This window comes from Antrostomus carolinensis, unplaced genomic scaffold, assembly GCF_000700745.2.
Source record: "Antrostomus carolinensis isolate BGI_N321 unplaced genomic scaffold, ASM70074v2 scaffold17759, whole genome shotgun sequence".
NCBI lineage: Eukaryota > Metazoa > Chordata > Aves > Caprimulgiformes > Caprimulgidae > Antrostomus > Antrostomus carolinensis.
In genome coordinates, this window is record NW_010336590.1 from 1 (window position 1) to 19,192 (window position 19,192).

Below are 19,192 nucleotides of genomic sequence, written 5' to 3' on the forward strand. Positions count from 1 at the left end.
CGAGCGGGGGCTGCCCTGGGCGCAGGGCCCAGCGGGTCTGCAGCGCTGCCGCTGCCCGCCGGGACTTTCCCCGAGAGCGGCGCTGGGCGCCTGGGCGGGGGGGCCGCTGCCGCTCGCAGGAAGCCAGCAGCGTCAGGCAGCGGGGGTTTGTGCTGGATCGGGGTTTTCCTGCTGGCTGTGCGGCTTGGCGTGTTGTTTTCGGAGCTGCAGTTTCTCCTGCAGTGCAAACGCTCGGAGCGCGGTGACACAGCTGTGCGTTAAGGAGGAGGGACCTTTGACACCGAAAGGGTTTCTGTAGGAAATCAGATAATGACCCCGCAGAGGTCCCAGGAGTGAAATGCCTTCAAACGCTAATGGCAAAGCTAATGCTTTGATAACACCAGCGTTTCTTGTAAAGCTTTTGCTCTTTGAACTTATTTCTCTGGCAATCAAGTCATGGAAAGACTGATAAAATTGCAGGAAGGCCCTATATTTATTTCTTTGGCACTGGTTCTTGGCATAAAAGAGTAATAGTAGTTGTAGTCTGCAAAATGGAATTTTAAATTAAGACCAGAAAAATCGATCTATAGGATAAAAGTTTAAAGTTTAGCTCTGTGGATGTCCCTGGTGTATCACATCAGTTTCATTTCCATGGAGAATTTTGTGTTGAGATAGTAGGACTAATGGGTAGAAAAGACAGAATAACCTGCAAAGCATGTGATTGTTTTAAAAGCTGAGCATCACCAAGTAGTCGGAAAGCTGTGGCAATTTCTGGAATTATTTTAAGCCAAGAAGTCTAGGCTCAAAAAAGTAATTGTTGAGTGGTGTAGTTTGTGCTTTTGGTTTGACCCATCTTAGCTTTTTTTCCCCCTCTATTTGCAGAACACTAGCAGTACTATGAGAGAAAGATGTAGGTATTTTACAACTTGAAAAAAGGAACAGAAAGAACATGTGATCCACTAAAACAAGAGGAAGAGACTCAAAGCCAAGGGAGACAGCAAATGTTCTTAGTCTTGCCTTCAAAATCCTTGTCAGAGCTTTCAGTAAAGTTGTGCTGCTTGTTCCTTGTATTCGACTTCTCCACGTTCAGTACATCATTTAGTATTTTGCTGCTGTTTCTTAAGTAATCTGTATCTGGAAGTGAGTTAGTAACTTTTTATGATAGGTATATCTTCTTTAGAGTAACCCAAAATATTTACAAACATTAAGAGTTTGTTTATATGGGAGGCAATAGATTTAATCTACATGTAAACGTAGGCTCTGCTCACTGTTGTATACTGTTCTCCTTGAAGGTACTGGTTACTACTAGTTATGAATTTACACTGTGCTAGCTATATCAGTTTACCTCAGGCGTACCATTAATGTGCCCTGACAGTGGTTCTGTGAAGCTCTGTGAGTTTAAAATGGAGGATCTAGCATGCTGCAAATTCACAGCTTGTTTAAAACTAATTTCTGTGTATAGATAAGTCTACTTGTACAAAAATCACGGTGAAATGATAGTCTTCTGTGTTACTTTTCAAACTAGTATCCCATATGGACTGTGCGATGCATGACCAGAGTTTCAGAGCTCCATTTAATTATCTGGTATACTGTGCACTCACTCATTTTACCAAAAACAACAACAACAAAAAAGAAAACAAAGCCCACACCCTTAGAGTGAATTTCCCTTTTCCCAGTGAGTAGGAATCACAACATATATATAATTCAGCCACTAAACATTCAAGTACTGATCATCACTGTGTCTCAAAGTATAGTACAGTCAAATTATAATCTCAGTCTTGTGATAAAATTTACTTGAATGTTACCAAGCTTTTCATAGCCAAATTGCAGTTTAATAATGTTTTGAGAGATTATCTACAAGGTTTGAATGCTTCTCAGTGGTAAATTCTAAGAAGAAAAAGGCCTACACTGACAAAGTATGTGCCCAGCTTCTGCTTGTTTCAGTGGGTACACAATTTTAAGTATCTTTGGAAATCTGGACCAAAATGTCTAATAATCTACAGTGCTTCTGACTCTGGTCTTGCCAGAGAGGCTTATGGGACCTGATTCTGTACTCGGAACCACTTGAGTAATCTAGTTGAGAGTCAATATAGCACAATGTTTTCCATTTAGTTGCAATAGTTCCTAGCAGTTATTCTCTAAACCTTGAAAAAAATCTCAAGTTCCTCCTGTCTGATCAAATACCCATGGTCCTAAAAGTCATTGCAATGGTTGTGCTTCTGGTGCTCCATCAGATTGTCTTTTGTGATAGCCTGACACTTTAAAAGTTTCTCCAGCTAAATATTTCAAATTATGTATGTATAGTCAGATATGTATTAATATGATATCAAGAGATTAAAGAAATTAATATCCATCAGTCTGTCACACAATAAAATTTGAGAAGCCATAGCTGTTCACCATATTGTATGCTGAACACAAAAGTATTAATAAAGAACTTTTGTGATTGAGAAGAACTACTTACGATAAAGAACCAAAATACAGCCTTCAGCCTGAGGGTTGGCTGTCCCAAACACTTGGTGGACCTGCCAGATGGGGTGTCTCTTTCAGACTTCCAGCTGCAGCGAAACTCGACTTTGTTGTAAGTCTGTTTATATACTTGAATCTTTCCTCCAGAAATATTTGGAGAAGTCAAACAGGAAAAATGGAAAACAAGCGCTCTGCAGAACAACAACAACAAATTGTTTGGGACTGAGATGTATACAGTTTACTTTACAGGTGCTATTACGTGTCCCAGATGTCTCAGTGTGTGGCTATGGGAGACAAAATATGTGCTGGAGAAAGTTTTGTACTGGCTCGCTTCAAATGTGCTGTGCGGAAGAGAAGGCCAAAGTGCTATTAGCACTGAGGAGTGTTCAAGTTAAAAGGAATCTTCAGGCCACGCTGTTCCTAAATTTCTCTAACAATGTACCACTCACAGCATGTAAGGCCTAGAATTATCCCTCTCCCTTATGACAGTACAAAATTAAGTTTAAAATAGAAATTATCTCTAGGCTTGAATGCTGCAGCTGTTCTGTGCTCTCTCAACCTGCAGACATGGGTAACTATTGTCTAGTTAAGACACTTTTTAAAGAAGTGACTGCTACTTGTTTCTCCCGGTTTGTACCATTCATTGAATTTCATCTAGCATGTATAAGAAATATCTCGCACGTACCTCATTTTTGATACCATATGGGCTTGCTCTGTGATTTCAGCATAGATAAATCCTAGTCCTGCTGAGCTAAAACATGTGTTTGGAACTTCAGGAACATGCTCAACTTCATCTCACTTCTGAAGAAAGGGTGTCTTTTGATTCATGCTCTAGATTAGGACTTAGAAAATTAAAGGTTAAATATTTTTGCTGTGTTCCAGACAAGCTACATGCTTTTGAGAAAATAATTTATACCGCTCTGTTCCTAAAAGCGTATACTGTGTGAAAATGGGGGGAAACTGTATTTTCATAGCCGACAAAGCCATCATCAGGAGGTGCTTAAATACACTGGTGACAGACATCACAGGAAAATGGATTTGTAACTCAGGAATCCTGTCCTTCAGAGCACTAAATATCCTGGACATAGTGGAATAAAACTTTTAAAGACAATTGTTCAATCTATGGAAACAGAAGAGTTAGTTAACTTTTTACCATTTCAGCCTGGAACATATGGATCCAACTCTGTGCAACTGAATCTTTTTCACTTCCAGAAGCCCTTGGAAACAAACTACTGTGTACAAACTGGATTAAATAAACAACAAATATGTATACATTCTCCCCTCTCCCCCCCTTTTTTTTAACTTCCAGTGGTATTTTGGATGCTATGATGGCTTCTTTTATTGAAAGATTCTATTGAGTTTTAATTATTTAAAGTCGGAATGTTAGAACAGCTTTCTGTTGCTGTCAAGAAGCTGTTCTACATGCCAAGTTGAGTCTGATCAGTACTGTTCTGAAATTACAGAATATTGATTCCTGTAGCACTTTGGGAGCACAATCTAATTTTATTTTTCCAGAAATTCTAGACTGTCAGTGGAAGTTTCAGGTGCTTTTAAAAAATAAATGAGACATAAAACAATACTAGTTATTCCTAGTAAAAGTTACAGATGCTAATTCTGATTTAACACTCCTGTTTCACATCAGCTTCTACTAGATACTGGCTAAGCCCATTGGCTTTCTTTTAAACCACTTTTAGGACATTTTAATATAGATACCTGGCATACTGCTATTATAGCAAGGGGAGAAAAGGGGGTTGGGGAGTCATCAGAAGTAAGAGTTGCGTTACAGCACCTGTGGCTATTTGAGAGTTTCAGCTACTACCATACCTACAAAAACATGCCCCAGCCAGCTGAGAGTTTAATAGTTTGGATTGCTAAAAACACTGAGATCTGCAAGCAAAATGTTACTGAAATTACAGTTGTGATTGTAAGTTACAGGACAGTGTTGCTAAATGCAAGAGATGATGGACAGAGTGGTTCCCAGAGGAAGAAGGAAGAAAAGAATACAGCACAGATTCGAGTGACCTGAAGGCCATTTGAGTTGGCTTTACTTGTCAGTCTTGTAAAATTTAAAGAAATTATGTGGCAGTTTCCACTAATAATGGAGTATATTGCACTTAGTATATTTCAAAGCTGTCCTGCTTTTGCTGAGAAGCAAAAATTTATGCTAATGAAGAATATTTGTCTGTTCAGTTTTGTTTCCCCCTCTGGCTTCATCTTACATGATTTCTTTTTCAACTAAAGAGAATTCAAAGTTCACACAGCTCTTTTGAGAATCATGGAGAAAATGTGACAGAACAAAATGTTGAGTTTGTTTCATCGTTCCAAACAAACCACTTCCAAGATCTCAGTGACACTAAAATATTAGAATAAAATGAAATGCAGTGCAAAGAGGCACAAGGGATATACAGATGAAAAGTCAACAGAAGAGAAGCTTGAAAAAATTTATTTAAGGCTATCATTTAATATCCTTAAAGCTTAGCCTTTTTATAACAAAGGTTTTAAGAGGGATATTCACTTCTCAGGCATTTGTAACTGCCAGCCCCTTACAAATAGCACATATAATTGTTGATTGAATCCTTTGTGTGTAGAAGTCAACTTTTTAGAAAAATAATTTTATCATTAAATATAAATGGAGTTACTTCAGTCCTAATAAATGGAAAATAGGAAGATATGGCACTTTCATAGTTTTAAAGCTGTTAAGATAACCATCCCTTAGACAATAGGTTTTCCATATATAAACCTTTGGCAACACTAAACTATAGTACAATTATTTCCTGGCATGCAAGGCGACATAGCTTTGTTACACCCAATATAAATGACAGAATACAGATTTCAGAATCTCTTAATAACTGGCAGTTGATGCAATGAAGATCTTCATTTATCCTATTTTTATTCTGCATCTTTACTGGTATTCTCCCAAAAGGTCCCTGGAAAAAAAAAAAAAAAGCATCAGCAATTAGGACATATTATAAATCTCCCAAAATTTATGAAATATGTGTGGAATGTATTTTTTCTTTTTAAGAGTTAGCAGATGTTAGTTCCACAGACCCCCTAATGCCTCTCTCTTTAATAACAGATTGAAAGCAATTATTCCTAAAGGAAAAGCTATTTAATAGTTTCTAATAGTTTATTTTCCTAAATTGTTTGTTTCAATGCTTAACCACAAACAAACACAAAATATTAAAATATTAATACAAACTGTATTCTAACTATAGCTTCTAAATTTTTTGAGACAATATCGGTTGTTTCAGATTTCCAAGATCAACTAGTCATTTTGGGTGCTTCAGTAGTCAGAAGACTAAAAGTAATTAATTTTTAAAGAGTGGACATCCAACATTTTAAAAACCTGGCCACTCACATGTGCCTTGAGTTAGCATTTTATTATTTTGAAACACTTTGTTAATGTTAACAAATAATTCTTAAATATTAACCTGCTCACAGAACTCAGAAAATGTTGCTTTTCCAACAGCATTTGCCTCTATGCAGGCAGACTAAAGCAGGGTTCTTAAATAGTTAGATATAAAGAATTCAGGTTACAGTACCCTACTCCCTGATTACAAGTGACAATTTAAGGCAGTGTTTTATATCACAGTCTTTAAAGAATAATCAATTTGGTATAATTTAACCAATAAATATTTCCGATTTTACAATGCCCATGCAAAGGAGAGTTTTATTTTTCAGTAACTTAATATGGCCTCACTTCTGGTAACATTCAGTGGCAAAACTCTCCTCAAGTTAAATAGGAAACTCTTACATAGGTTCACCATTGATGCCAAATACAAATTATATTTAGAATGAGTTCTCTTTAGTGTCTTACCTTTATTCAGCACTGTCTGTTACAAAGTTTGTAACACAGTTACATATATGTCAATAATTAAGATAAGAATTAGCAGTATTTTCCTATGTGTGAGAAATACATTTAAACCCCAAGTATATTAAGGATAACGCAATCAAAATTCAAGCACCTTTGGGTAACTTTTGTGTTAATCAGCCATTTTAGGAACTCTTTGGCAGCCATGTCATCAAGGACTTTGTTGATATCACTCGTGAAAGTGCCATCTGCATGTCTTCGGCCCATTTCTTCAGCCACAAGAGCTTTTTCTGGGAAACTTTAAAGGGAAGAAATTATCAAACAGCTTGCAGATCAAAATAAACAAACTGTCTAAAAGGGCTTCATTACAGGATTCTAATACACTGCACATTTCCTGTGATTTTAAGGAGTTAAGGGTTGAGCCTGATGTCATGGCTCAGTACAGCATGCCGTATATCAGAACATCTTTTGAGGCATTATTTTAACAACAGAATAAAGCATGGAAGTCTCTGTTTAGCAGATGAGGACTGTTCCTTCAGGTGAATCTAAATTCCTCTCTTGCATTTTTTGGAAAAGCCATACATGCCAAAACATATCTCAATCTGCAATGTCTATGCCAAGTAGAGCAGGAATTAATAAAACTCACAGTAGATTTAGTAAGAATTGTTATTTAAGAAATATCACTACTAAAACATTATAGTATTTTTTTTTCTGTTTTAATTGGACTTAAGTCCTAGTTATATACTTACAATTAGATTGCATAAGTATTAGATATTAAGAACAGTAACTTTTTTGGGGGGTTAAAATAACTCAATTAGAACACCTGTATAAAATCTGCGTGCTTGTTTGCTGTACAAGAACATTTTATATTTGGAATAAAATCCTGATTCTTGCTCTGTTGTTTTTTCACCGTTAAAATACCATTATGCCAAGGGCCTGGTTTAGAAAACTTTCCTCTTGTTTCAAATATAGGAAGATTTTAATGAATTCCATTAAGGTGGGCTGATACTGAAGCACACTGTGCTCTGGGATCAATGACAGGCAGACTGGTTCTTTTCATGTAATAATTTCAGGGAAAGCTATATAGAAGTTTGACCACAAATACTACTAAATACTGGGAAGCAGAAGGGTAGTCGGCATTTAATGGTCCATCTAGGTTTCAAAGCTCAGTTCATCACAGCTAGGTTGTAATCTCTCTCTCTTACATACCTTATTTCTGTCTTAAAAATAAAAAATGACAGAAAAACTGCAAATCTGAACATTACCGTGGAGTGGTAACAGCCTTTCCCTTCTCTGACCTCATTTATTTAACTCAGTTTTTTCAGGAAATCATAATTACTTACAAAATTTACTTTTACCTGTTTAGCCTTCCTTCACTACAACACACAATCTTGTCTTACATATTATATTTTATTGTCATTGTTATTTATTATTTTTATATAGTGTGAGAGACTTACAGAGTACTTTACAGCTGGTAGAATATATAATCAGAGGATGAACTGAAATCCCTGCCCCGAAGAGCTTACAGTCTAAAGGCACAAATAAGTACAGAACGGTTAAAGGGTGGGGAGTGGCATGTGCATGGTGTTAGCTCCTAACCACACAGAGCTGGAAATATGATGAGATAGAAGGTGCCTGCAGGAGACTGAAGGTAAGGCCATTCTAAGTGTAGGACTATAATGAAAAAAAGATGTAAAGTCATGAGTGAGTAGATGAAGTGAATAGGCTTGAGAAATCTGCAATGAGTATGTGGAGAACAAGATATTAATGAAAGAAATCAAAGACATAGGTAGGTCAAAACTGTGGAGTGCTGCATCCAGGAAATCGTGAACCATACCAAAATAAGTAGAGGTGTCTTAGAAAGGAAAATAAGTCATAGTTGTAGGAAAAGATAGTTATTTTGGCAGCAGCAACTTGGGGAGACTTTTGTGGAGCATGGGAAGAGGAAAAGAAGTCATCAGTTACTGCTGGGAATGATCACAAATCACATGGAGTACAGCTGATGACATTGGTAAAAAATTAATCTTGGAAACAGTGCAGAGGAAGGGGAAAAAAAAAAAAGAAAGTAATTTAAGATGACTCTGACTTGAATCACCTCAATGATAGTTAAGGAGATTGTAAGCAATATTATGTGAAGAAAAGGTGGTAGTTAGAGGAAGGTCTGGTTTAGTTTTATATATGTTGACCTTAAATATAACTTGACCTTTTAGAGTGTAACAGCATTCTGAACAGGTTTGTTTTAATCTGTATTTGAACTTAATAATTTAAAGTGGTAGTCTAACACCCACAGAATATCTTCTATTACAAAAGAAAAACATGAAGTACAGCAAGAATGATCAAAAACACATCAAGGTTTCATTAGACTTGATTTCTAACCCCAAAAGCAAGGCAAAATTTAATAATAGGAATGGATGGATTCTTACTCTCTTCTTCCTCGTCCATTCACTAACCAAGCAATGAACTCTTTGGCAGCTTGACCTTCCAAATAAGAGGTGATATCACTGGTGTAGGTGCCTTCAGCATGTCTCTCGAATTCAGCATGACGCTTGGAGATGGCATTGCTGAAAGAAGAGCAATACTCTAGGAGCAGACTGCATAAGGACATAATTTTTTAATTTAACCTTTATTGATTTCTATTTCCCACCCACCAGACTAGCATTTCTTGTTAGGTAGAGGCATTTTTAGCTTATCAAATGACTTTTTTTTTTTTTTCCTTGATATCTTTCGGTTCTGAAGGCATTGTCTGTGCTATGCAATACAGTTTTGTGCACAGATGCCTGAACTACTGAACAAATCATATCAGGTGCTGAAAGCAAATATAGCTGCATTGGAATGGTCTGCTAGATTAATGAGCTATGACCAACAAACTGTGTTATATGCTATAGACATTTGTTACCTCTTGTGTTAACCTAAAATTTCCATTAAGCCACACTTCCTACTTTAATCTTCGTTATTTCTTAGACAAATTGTTCAGACTTAATTCCTTTTGAATTTAAATTTTGAATTGTTGTGTGAACACCATTTTAATCATCACTCTGACCAAGTGATAATCTTGGAACAATTTCAAGCCTGATCGCCTCCAGCTTAATAGAGAAAGACAATTGCCTTCTCCCTCTCTACACCTAATTGTGCTTCTTTCTCTGATATAGCACAAAATTATGTCACACTTGCCCTTAGAAAGGCAAGCTGCACTGAGAAGTAAATGTATTATGGAATATTTACCATGAGTAAGTTCCCAAGCATTTCTGTCTCTGAATTTGCTAATTCTTGGGGCCTCTAGCTCTTTTTATTATTTTTTTATCTTCTTGGGCTTTCACCATTCCTCCTAATTTAGTACCATCTGCACTTTTCATCAGCATGCTAACTAGAGTTTGGAACATTTTAATGAAACGTTAATTTTGTTGAGAAATGCTGTTTCATTGAAGCTGAAACATTATTACAGATTTGTTACTGATATTGACAGTATTTTGAACAGAAGGATCTTTGTGATCCCAGCTATCCTCTTTGGAATTTCTGACAAAGGGAAAAATGAATGTAGGTATTTCAATGTTTTGCAAAAAAACTTACTGGATTTTTGTTTTATTTGTTTCAAATTTCCAATCCCCCCAACCCTCTCCCAAAAACATTGTCAAGAAACAAAATTCTGTCCTCCAGTAGGTCTTGTGTTCTCCTTTTTTGTAATGAGCAGTTTATATAACACGGGACTGAGTGCTTAGGGCTGAGCACCGTATTGTGTTTTATCAGCTCTCTGCAGATTGGTGCTTGGCCATTTTCCTTTCATTAGCCTTCTCACTGGTTTTCTTTTCCTAAACTTTTTTTGTTGTTGTTTTTGTTTTTTTTTTGCTTCAGCCTTTTTCTACACCAAGATTTTCTTTTTATCTTATTCTCTACTCCCTTTTATTACTTGGAATGTCCTTTCCTGAAATCTTTTCTCATCCTGTTGCATTCCGTGAAGACATTGCATATAGCTATAGAACACAAGTACAGGAACATAGAGGCATTTCCTTCTTCCTTGTAAAAAAAGGTGCAAGATAATTTCTATTGAAATTTCTTGGATTGTAGTAACATTGTAAAGAATACTAGTAGTTTTCTTTCTTGTTTAACAGAAAATAAGCTCAAACTATTTTTGAGTAACAAGTTGTGGCAACTAGAATACCTTGAGAGCTGGTCCGGAAATTTGTCATTTTCTTTGTCCTCCTGTCCTTGTTGGCTGTAGTGGAATTCCACAATTATTAGATCATTATTACCAGTACATTGCAGAGCATGCATAAGCTGATAAGATTTTATTGGTTATTATTTAAGTATTATGATAAACAACCATGACTGACAGATGAATGTTATAAATAATTTCAGGCTTACGAATTTAAATTAAAACAATATCTGTAAATCATTAGTGTATACTTTAAAGACTTCCACAGGGATTTAAAACCATTAATATAATAGATTTTTGGATTCTGTGGGTAGATCTTCTGTAGAACACAGGGTATAGACTTACATGCTTTTACATTATTCTTGCTCTCAGCTTGGTAGCTTGCATTTAATCAAAGTATATTAAAAAAAAAAAAGCCAACTCATACCTTAACAGTATACTTGTGATACTGGTAAAGTATCCAGTGGTCAACAAAACTTAAACCTTAGTTCCCTTTTCACAAATGAAACTTCAGGATTGGAGTATCCATAGAGAGGAAAGGCCCAATGGCCCAGAACTTTAAATTATATTTACATATCTTATTCCTATTGAATGTAATTAATTCACTGAAACAATCTGTCCCAAAGAGTCTGAGATAGTCTTTTTAGATGGCAGATCAGGTAATATATTGATACTACACTTGATTTATCCAAATCCTTTTGACTGATTTTGCATCTATTCACCATTTATAATAACATATTAATATTATATATAAATTTTCCTTAAGTACTTTACTCATTTGAGGATTATACGTGGTCTGTGATGGGAAGCTGAAATCAAGAAACTGAATTCAGCTAGATTTTTGGCAGTTTCTATATATGGAGACCTATAGGAATGTGACCAAAAAGCTTACCCATTTCTTTTAGTGCTCATTAACCATTGCACAAAGTCCTGAGCTCGTCTAGTGTCCAAGTACTTGCTGTAATCACTGGTGAACGTGCCTTGTGAGTGACGTTTCACTTCATTCAGCTGTCTAGATTCATCTAATGGTTCAGACTGGGAAGCTTTGAATGATCTGTAAAAAGTTTAGAAGGTGTTAATTTGCAATGGTTATAGTACATTCTACAGGGGCATTGACTTTTCTTTAAAAAATACTATTTTATAATCTTACAAAGTAAAATGAAGTGGCATAGTGATCACTAGCTGGCTAGTAAAATGAATCAACATAACAGATTGGATGCTGCACAGTTACAGGGTCTTCCTGGCTAAATAAGGCAGCTATTCTTTGTAGTATCAAAAATTTCTGTGCTATCCTTTGCAATATTAAAAATTTTTGCCAATTCCAATGGTAGATTAAGTACTGTGTAATATTATACAAAAAACTGTCTTTAAGTCATAGTATGTTTTGCTTCAAACTACAAGAAAACAAAGTTCAGGCCAAGTGTTTCTAGAAGTTTGATCTAAAAAATTTACCTTGATTTCTCCTCTGTATCCTGAAGAGGATTTTGCCAGCTGCCTTGAACTATCATTAAAAGGAGCCCAGCAACAAAGTAAACACTTTTCATTTTCACTGCCTATCAAAACAGAAAGAAGGCAACAAAGAAAAATGTAATCATCTTTACATACGTCTGAATCAATTACATTGAAAAGAGACATTCATAATGCTGATCTAAACTTGACAATATTGAGACTCTATGAGGACAGGGTCTATGTCCAGTGGATGGACTAGCACCCTGGGTAAGCATTCAAAAGATGTAGTCTCTGTTCTATTCTCTAGGCTCTAGTCTCTATTCTAGAATGCAAGGTAAACTTGTAGAATGCAAAGAACAACTGCATCCTCACTTTCTTTTGTAATACCAGGATAATGGTCTGTATCTCCTGTGATTCCCTTACTTGCATTACTGACTGGTTTACTCATGCACGTAGTACATAACTTTGTAAGTAGTTATAACTTTAAGTGAATCGTCATGAATGGCAGTAAGGCATTCTTTAATCCCTAATTATGTGTGCTACAATTTTCGTTATTTAATGTAGTAGTATTAGTCTGCTGACACATGATCCCCTATCGGACAACTGTTGAACAAAGACATGCTATTCATTTTAGGCTCACAAAAACCTGTGCAAAAGGGACTATGAGCTGCTAATGACTAATAGATTTAAAAGTGCTTTGCATAAATGGGAAATGAGAGGAAATATACTTACAAAATCAACTACTATATGTTGTTTATTTTTAATTATTCTGGATTACTTAAATTTATGGAATGCATGTATTAAAAAGGAAATGAATTTAAAATTTGGTTAGGTACTTTTGACCTTGACAAAGAAATTGAATATGCCATTCATTCAGTGGCTAAATGCTCACTCATTCTAACTTTAAAATCAATACAGGTCACATATTAATCTGCTATAAAGCCACAGAAGTTGCAGTGAGTTTGCATCAGCAAAATGTCACTGGAAATAATTTCATCATGTACTTGGACTGATACTTGTGTATTTGAAAGAGCCCTTCTGCCATCCATGACACTTTCCTATGGAAGTTTATGTTACAGTCTGAAAAACAAAGGGAGACAAAAAGATGAATGCATTGAAGTAAAGTGGTAGGTGGCAAAGTAAGACCCATGCAAAAAACACCTTCCCCACTAAATGTAATCTGCACTGAACTCCTCTGGCTCCACTGGAGGAGTTATTTATTGAAATTCAATTATTTATAAAATAATGCAGTCTGAGTCAAAATATATATGGATTCTCTATTGTAATGCCTTGTCACAACAGACTGAATTTAAATATACTATGGCCTTGAGGAAGACATAGGAAAGTTATGAAGGAATCAAAGAATACCAGGTTGGAAGAGACCTCAAGGATCATCTGGCCCAACCTTTCTTTGCAAAAGCACAGTCCAGTCAAGATGGCCCAGCACCCTGTCCAGCCAAATCTTAAAAGTGTCCAATGTTGGGGAATCCACCACTTCACTAGGGAGATTATTCCAATGGCTGATCTCATTGTGAAATTAAAAAAATAACCTTCCATGTTTGTAGGCTGCTGAGAAAGAAGCTGCTCTGGCAAAGCAGGAGGAGGAGAAAGCTGAACAACGAAAGCAGGCTCGGGCAGAAAAGAAAGCTTCCAAAAAAGCTAAAAAAACCAGGATTGGAGACAAGCGCAAAGCGGATGATGCTGATGAGGGTGAATGGGGACAAGAAGAAGGTAAAAAAACCAACCAACCAACCAAAATTGTATCTTGTATCCAACTGGAATCTGCCCAGGAGTAACTTGTAGCCATTACCCCTTGAATGTTGTGTAGAGAAGGTACAGATTACTCTGTTTTGAGATGTAGAGCTGGCTTTGCACTGAGTGGTGCAAATGGTGGGGCTATATGAACATCTCTGAAAAAGTAAATTCCTGCATCAAAAACCTTGCTGTTGTCGGACTTCTGTTCTGCCCCAGTAGTCTGCCCAGCTTCAGAGCAGATTTTTTATGAAATCTGTTTCTTCTATCTGTTATAAAATACTTTATAGTTGGAGATGCAAAGCTTGACTGCTGGCAGGCATTTTACCTATGGTTAGGTAGAATGTATGGCTTCTGGTACTTTGTGAGGCCTAATTTTTAAGAGAATCTTAATGAATACTATGAATATTTTACTAGAATACCTCAGTGCCAGTATCAAAATATTGAAGGCAATCAAAATCTTAATAAAATCTTAATCAAAATCAGGAAAATAAATTGATGAATGTAGGATTTTCTGGTGGATTGTACTATTAAGCAATGGGAGTTGATTTCCTTCTCTCCACCAGAAGCTATTGCCAGTGTTGCTCATTTTTTTCATCAGTGTGTATAGAGACTCTTTTCTGCCTTCTGTAATGTCCTGATACATGAGATTCAATATCCTGCTATAGTACCAACAAATACTGTAGTGACTGTGTAGTCAGTCCTATTATAACTCTCACTGTAGTATTGAACTCTCACTGTTTCACTTGGAGCTGTAATTTGGTGGTGCAACACTGACATCCAATGTTTATCCCAAAGAATGCATAATTTCACATTTCATAGGCTTTCAACAATGGAACAAAAGCTCTGCTTATTTTTTGGGAAACAACTCTGCTGTGATCACAAAAATGGTTTGATTGTAATGTAGTGACCCCCATGCTCGCTGATATAGCTGTAAATGAGTTAACTTAGACACCAAGTAAAGTCTGGCTATTGCACCATACATAAGTAAATTTGCCCTGCTTAATGGTATGCTAGCAGTTCGGTATACTTAACCTGAACAACTAAAGAAAGAGTTTACAGCTGCCTGTAGCTTTGTTAAACCATTATACAGATTAGACATAAACCCAAGTCACCGAGGTGTAATTAAAGAAATAGTCTAGTCATTAATCCAACCTCCTTATAGTAATATCAGACACCAAAACCTATTGTTTTATACAAAACTTACAAAAAACCCTCAAACCCCACTGCAGTCAGTACATAGGTTTTCAGTGATTTCAACATAAATTTTTGGTGATTTCAATATAACTTGGATCTGCTCATGCCTCAGTCTTATTGAGCTTTCAGATGTGAACAGTCCCACTGGCTACTTTATGCCTTAAGAATATGTTTAAAGTTAAATGCATGTTTAGGTCCTTTCTAACTTTTTCAGAATCAAAATCCAGGCAGATTATTAAAAAGAAAGATGTGTAAATGCAGTTTTTTGAAATTAATACAATTTTCAAGGAAGAGAATCATTATTAATAAAATCAGCATTTTCAAAAGCTATTAGACTTCTGTCAAATACGTTCTTTTAAAAATTTAGGATCAGTTTTGTTTGTTCAACATTTAGTACTTGCTATTAATAACCCAAACTAGCAACAGCAGTTTTTGACAAGTTAAAGAAGCTATGGTTTTTAAAGAAGAAATTGTTACTTTATTCTTGGGAACAAAAACATGTTTTGTAGAGAAAAAGGGATGATCAGCATTAGTATTTGTTTAGTTTATTCCTGCTAATAAATTAATTTCTCGACCAGAAGAAAGGTTTCATTTTCTCTAAGTTATTTAGGTCACCAGTAAATACTGCTAAAACCCATGAAATCTTATTGTTAATGTGCAGGAAAACTAAGACTAATCTTACACAGAAAATTTTTGTTCCTATGCTTATTAGACTAGTGGAAGTATTTTAATTTCTTTCTCATCAGAGATGAAAAACTTAATACATCTCAGTTTGAGCCACCAGAAAGTATGTAACAAATACGTCTCTCAAATCTTGAATTAGAAACTTCTATGAATATTATTTTCTTGATCAACCTGATTTTGCTAGTTTTCCCAATATATTTTACTGCAGATATCTTTTGTACACTATGTGCAATTTCAACTAGCTTAATTTCATTGAGTTGTCAAAAAAGAATCTTTTAGAAGTCAGATTTGTACCTATTTCCAGTTTAAAAATACAAAATATGTAGTTACAGGAGTAAAAAAGGGAGTATTTTCATATGGAAATCTATGAATGAATAAAATAAATTTCTATGGACATGAAACTGTTTGCAAATAGCAGTTATTTATTATTATTAAAAAATGACTTTTTCAGATAGATGTACTTTACATCTAATTTACCTACCATGTTATAATGCCGTGTGGAAAGTTCAGTAAAATATAACAGTTCTAGTCTAAGGAAATACATAGTAGGATGGAACACTAAATTACATTTTATACAACAATCATAATAACTACTGAAAGACTTTAATTTTTAATTTTGTGCTATAAAATTTCCTTTTCAGATCTTACAGTGATATTAAAAGAATAGTTGCTTTAGACAAACTAATCTAAAAGTAGGGCAGTGACATAGCAATCTGGAGGGCAATGGAGTGACAATCTGTCTTGGACAGTTTTAAATCAGTGTCTATATAAATTCACTAAATTTGTTTTTATTCTTCTAATTTAATCCCCATTGATTCATATTTAAGCAGTATCGCTGAGAAGAGAATATTTTAAAACTTGTTCATCAAATACCTCTAGAGGAGATACTAAAGGAGATTCAAATATAAAAATCAATAATTATGTTTCTCACATTTAAATTCTTACTACAATACATGTCTTCCATGTTCTCATGGTTAATCTTGCTTCTTTCAATTGCTTCTGCAACCCAAATGGTTGATTTCCCTTTTTTGGATCATTCTCTGTTGAACTAATTCAATAGATTAAAAGACTTAGATGATGATGCCATTAAAGCCAAACATGAATGATTATAACCACAGAAGAAAACACCAATTTGCTGAAAGGTCCTATACCTCTATTGCAAACTTTGGGCAATACAATTCAGATAATGCACTCAGCTTTCTCAAACAAATGGTACTGGTACTTCATATAAATCTTACCTTTTTATACTTTGAAGTGATAGGTAGCAGTTGTAGAAAGAGCTGCTGCTCTCTCTTCTGGAACTATGGCAAGCCTTGAGGATCCTGAGATCTGCCTAGCTGCCTCTTTTGCACAGACTTATATATATACTGTTCAGCTCTAGTAAGCATTACGAGAGTGCATCATTGCTGCCAGTTTCCTTATTCAACTTAAAAAAAAAAAGTAATCATATTTGCTATTCATTTCATTTGATAATTTTACAAGCAATTTCACACATTCATTCTGCTTACTTTATGACATCAATGCTAACATGGATTTGCAAAAGGAGTGAGGTAGCAATGTCCAAAGAAGTAAATATCAAACAGAAGGGCATTAGGATGACAAACACTGGGCTAAAGGTGCCTGAGATTAAGGCAGCAATTTCTCCAAATTCTGATTTGCCACATTTAACATTTAGTATTGAGCAAAATTCCTGTTGACATCAATAGCATCAACTTCACCTATCAATTTTAAATCAAGGTTTATAAATTTAATACACTGTTAACAATAACTAACACAAGTCCCCCAAAGCCCTTGAATGATTCTTCAGGTAATCTGGTGCCAATATAATGAACGTGAAGAGATGTGAAGTACTGCAGTGATGGCTACCCACTATGCAAAGCCTAGCACAGGTCAAAGTTAAAAAAAATGTGATTACCCTTAGATGTAAAAAGCCAACTTTGTAAATTCTACTATATGAAAATTCATACTCACATGAGAACTGTATGCCAAACATTCGTTATAAATTGAGTTTCACAGTGTGGCCTACAGATTTATGCAAGATAAGCCTTTTGCTCATATCTCAATTGCCTACAAGAAAAAACAAACAAACAAACAAAAAACCCCAACAAAACCAACCAAAAAGCAAAACAGATTTGATCTCTGTACCAGTGAATATTCTATGCAACTATTGTCAAGGTCCTAAACCATTCAGTAATAGGGGCAATTTCATAGTTGTGGTGGGCAGCATCGACAAAGAAGTCTCACTACCCAGTCCACATAATTTTAAATAACTGTTTTGATGCTAGTATAACTTTTCTCTGCTCTTAGATCCGTCTGCTGAGATTCATGGTCCATTTTTGTAATTTCTATCTACAATGCAAGTGTCTACTAATGCTGCTGCACAGCTTCTGTTCCTCTCATCATGGCTTTATGTTTGTACCTCAAGTAATTTCTAAGAGCCTTATTTTTCCTTTTTGTTACTCTCCTTTTTAGTTACTATTTCTTTCCCCCTCTTTTCCACATGTTCTCTTCCCCATGTCCTCTTTCTTCCTGCTCCTGGCTGTATTTTTCACATCCATTCAAAGTCATGGATTCCCAGTCATTGATTGGTGTAGGATATACAAACTTGCATACATATTTATGAAATTTGGCTCTTTAGACTTTTTTGTTTGAAATCACCAGAATTACCATCTCTGTATACCATACTTCCCTAGGCAAACAACTGTGTGATGTCTAAGACACAGTGCTGAAGAAGCCAAAATAAGCCTGGAAACAACCTTATAGACAAAATTTTCTTATTTTCATGAGATGACAATTTCACAGAGATACTTTTTCATCTTTATCTCAGAATTATTTTTATTCTACTTTCTATTTAAACTTTATGAGCGTTAATTGGGGATGCAAAACCACAGTTTAAATGTAAGTCCAGCACTAAGCATTACAAGGAACGGTCTCTCCATGAAGTTGGTTAGCTTTGCGGCTCCTGCGGGAGAAGGCGGTCTGCCCAGCTCTGCAGTACCCCAACAGGACAGCAGATGGTGATCAAAGGGCCATTTAGGTCTTTTTTATACTAGGATGACACATACACACTTGAAATGGATTGCTAAGAATTACCTCACTGCGTGTTCAGTTGAAGATACATAGCTTTCTAAGCAGGCAATACAGAATGTAAGACAATATAATCTCCTCCAGGAATTAGGCAGTTCTTTTCTTTTTGTTTAGCTCTGTTTATTTTCTTGTGTCAGATAAAGTTCCTTGTTTACAGTAGGATGATTTCAGAAAAAAATATATGAGACAGAGCAGCTCAGTGCACCTGGTTGGGCAGGTTGATACACAGGCTATATTCTCTAGCAGGTTATCTAGCATCTAGAAGGTGACTGATTATTTGTTTTTCAAGTGATACACAGACAATAAAAAGTACAGGAAAGGAGTGAACTGTCATCAAGAACCATGCAAGCTTCAGTTTCCATAACTTAGTCTATAGTAATACATATTTCAAGAACACAGCAAATAAGAGTTACCAAACAGAACTAGAAAAATTGTAATGAGTGTATGAAACATGCAGATGTACTCAGGTTTTTTCCTCTCACATTGTAAAATACAATAGTTAGATAGCACCTTTTGCCAAAAGTCAAGGGCAACCTCACTCTCCCCTATATTATAGTTCACATATGAGACAGTACTTCAGCTGAGTCAGACTAAGAGACAGAACCTGAAAGTGACCT

The 19,192-nt window shown here is 35.7% G+C and overlaps 1 protein-coding gene across 1 annotated transcript; it reads right to left on the bottom strand.

Moving 5' to 3' along the window:
• Positions 1-4,872: 4,872 nt before the first annotated feature.
• On the bottom strand, positions 4,873-17,544 carry GCG (glucagon). The gene is made up of 7 exons (XM_010174925.1): positions 17,460-17,544; positions 11,859-11,959; positions 11,299-11,460; positions 10,413-10,466; positions 8,680-8,817; positions 6,411-6,554; positions 4,873-5,372 (listed from the first exon to the last, which is right to left on the bottom strand). Exons 2-7 carry the CDS (start codon positions 11,948-11,950, stop codon positions 5,348-5,350), a joined length of 615 nt encoding a protein of 204 aa, XP_010173227.1. The 5' UTR covers positions 11,951-11,959; positions 17,460-17,544; the 3' UTR covers positions 4,873-5,347.
• Between the last annotated feature and the right edge of the window lie 1,648 nt (positions 17,545-19,192).

What these genes read in the sequence shown, in the direction of transcription:
- GCG (XM_010174925.1), bottom strand. Translation starts at nt 11,950, where the DNA reads ATGAAAAGTGTTTACTTTGTTGCTGGGCTCCTTTTAATGATAGTTCAA. An exon ending in ATGAGCACTAAAAGAAATGG is followed by an intron (nt 10,467 to 11,298) that starts GTAAGCTTTTTG and finishes ATTCCACTACAG; the next exon opens with CCAACAAGGACAGGAGGACA. An exon ending in TTTCCGGACCAGCTCTCAAG is followed by an intron (nt 8,818 to 10,412) that starts GTATTCTAGTTG and finishes CTCTTCTTTCAG; the next exon opens with CAATGCCATCTCCAAGCGTC.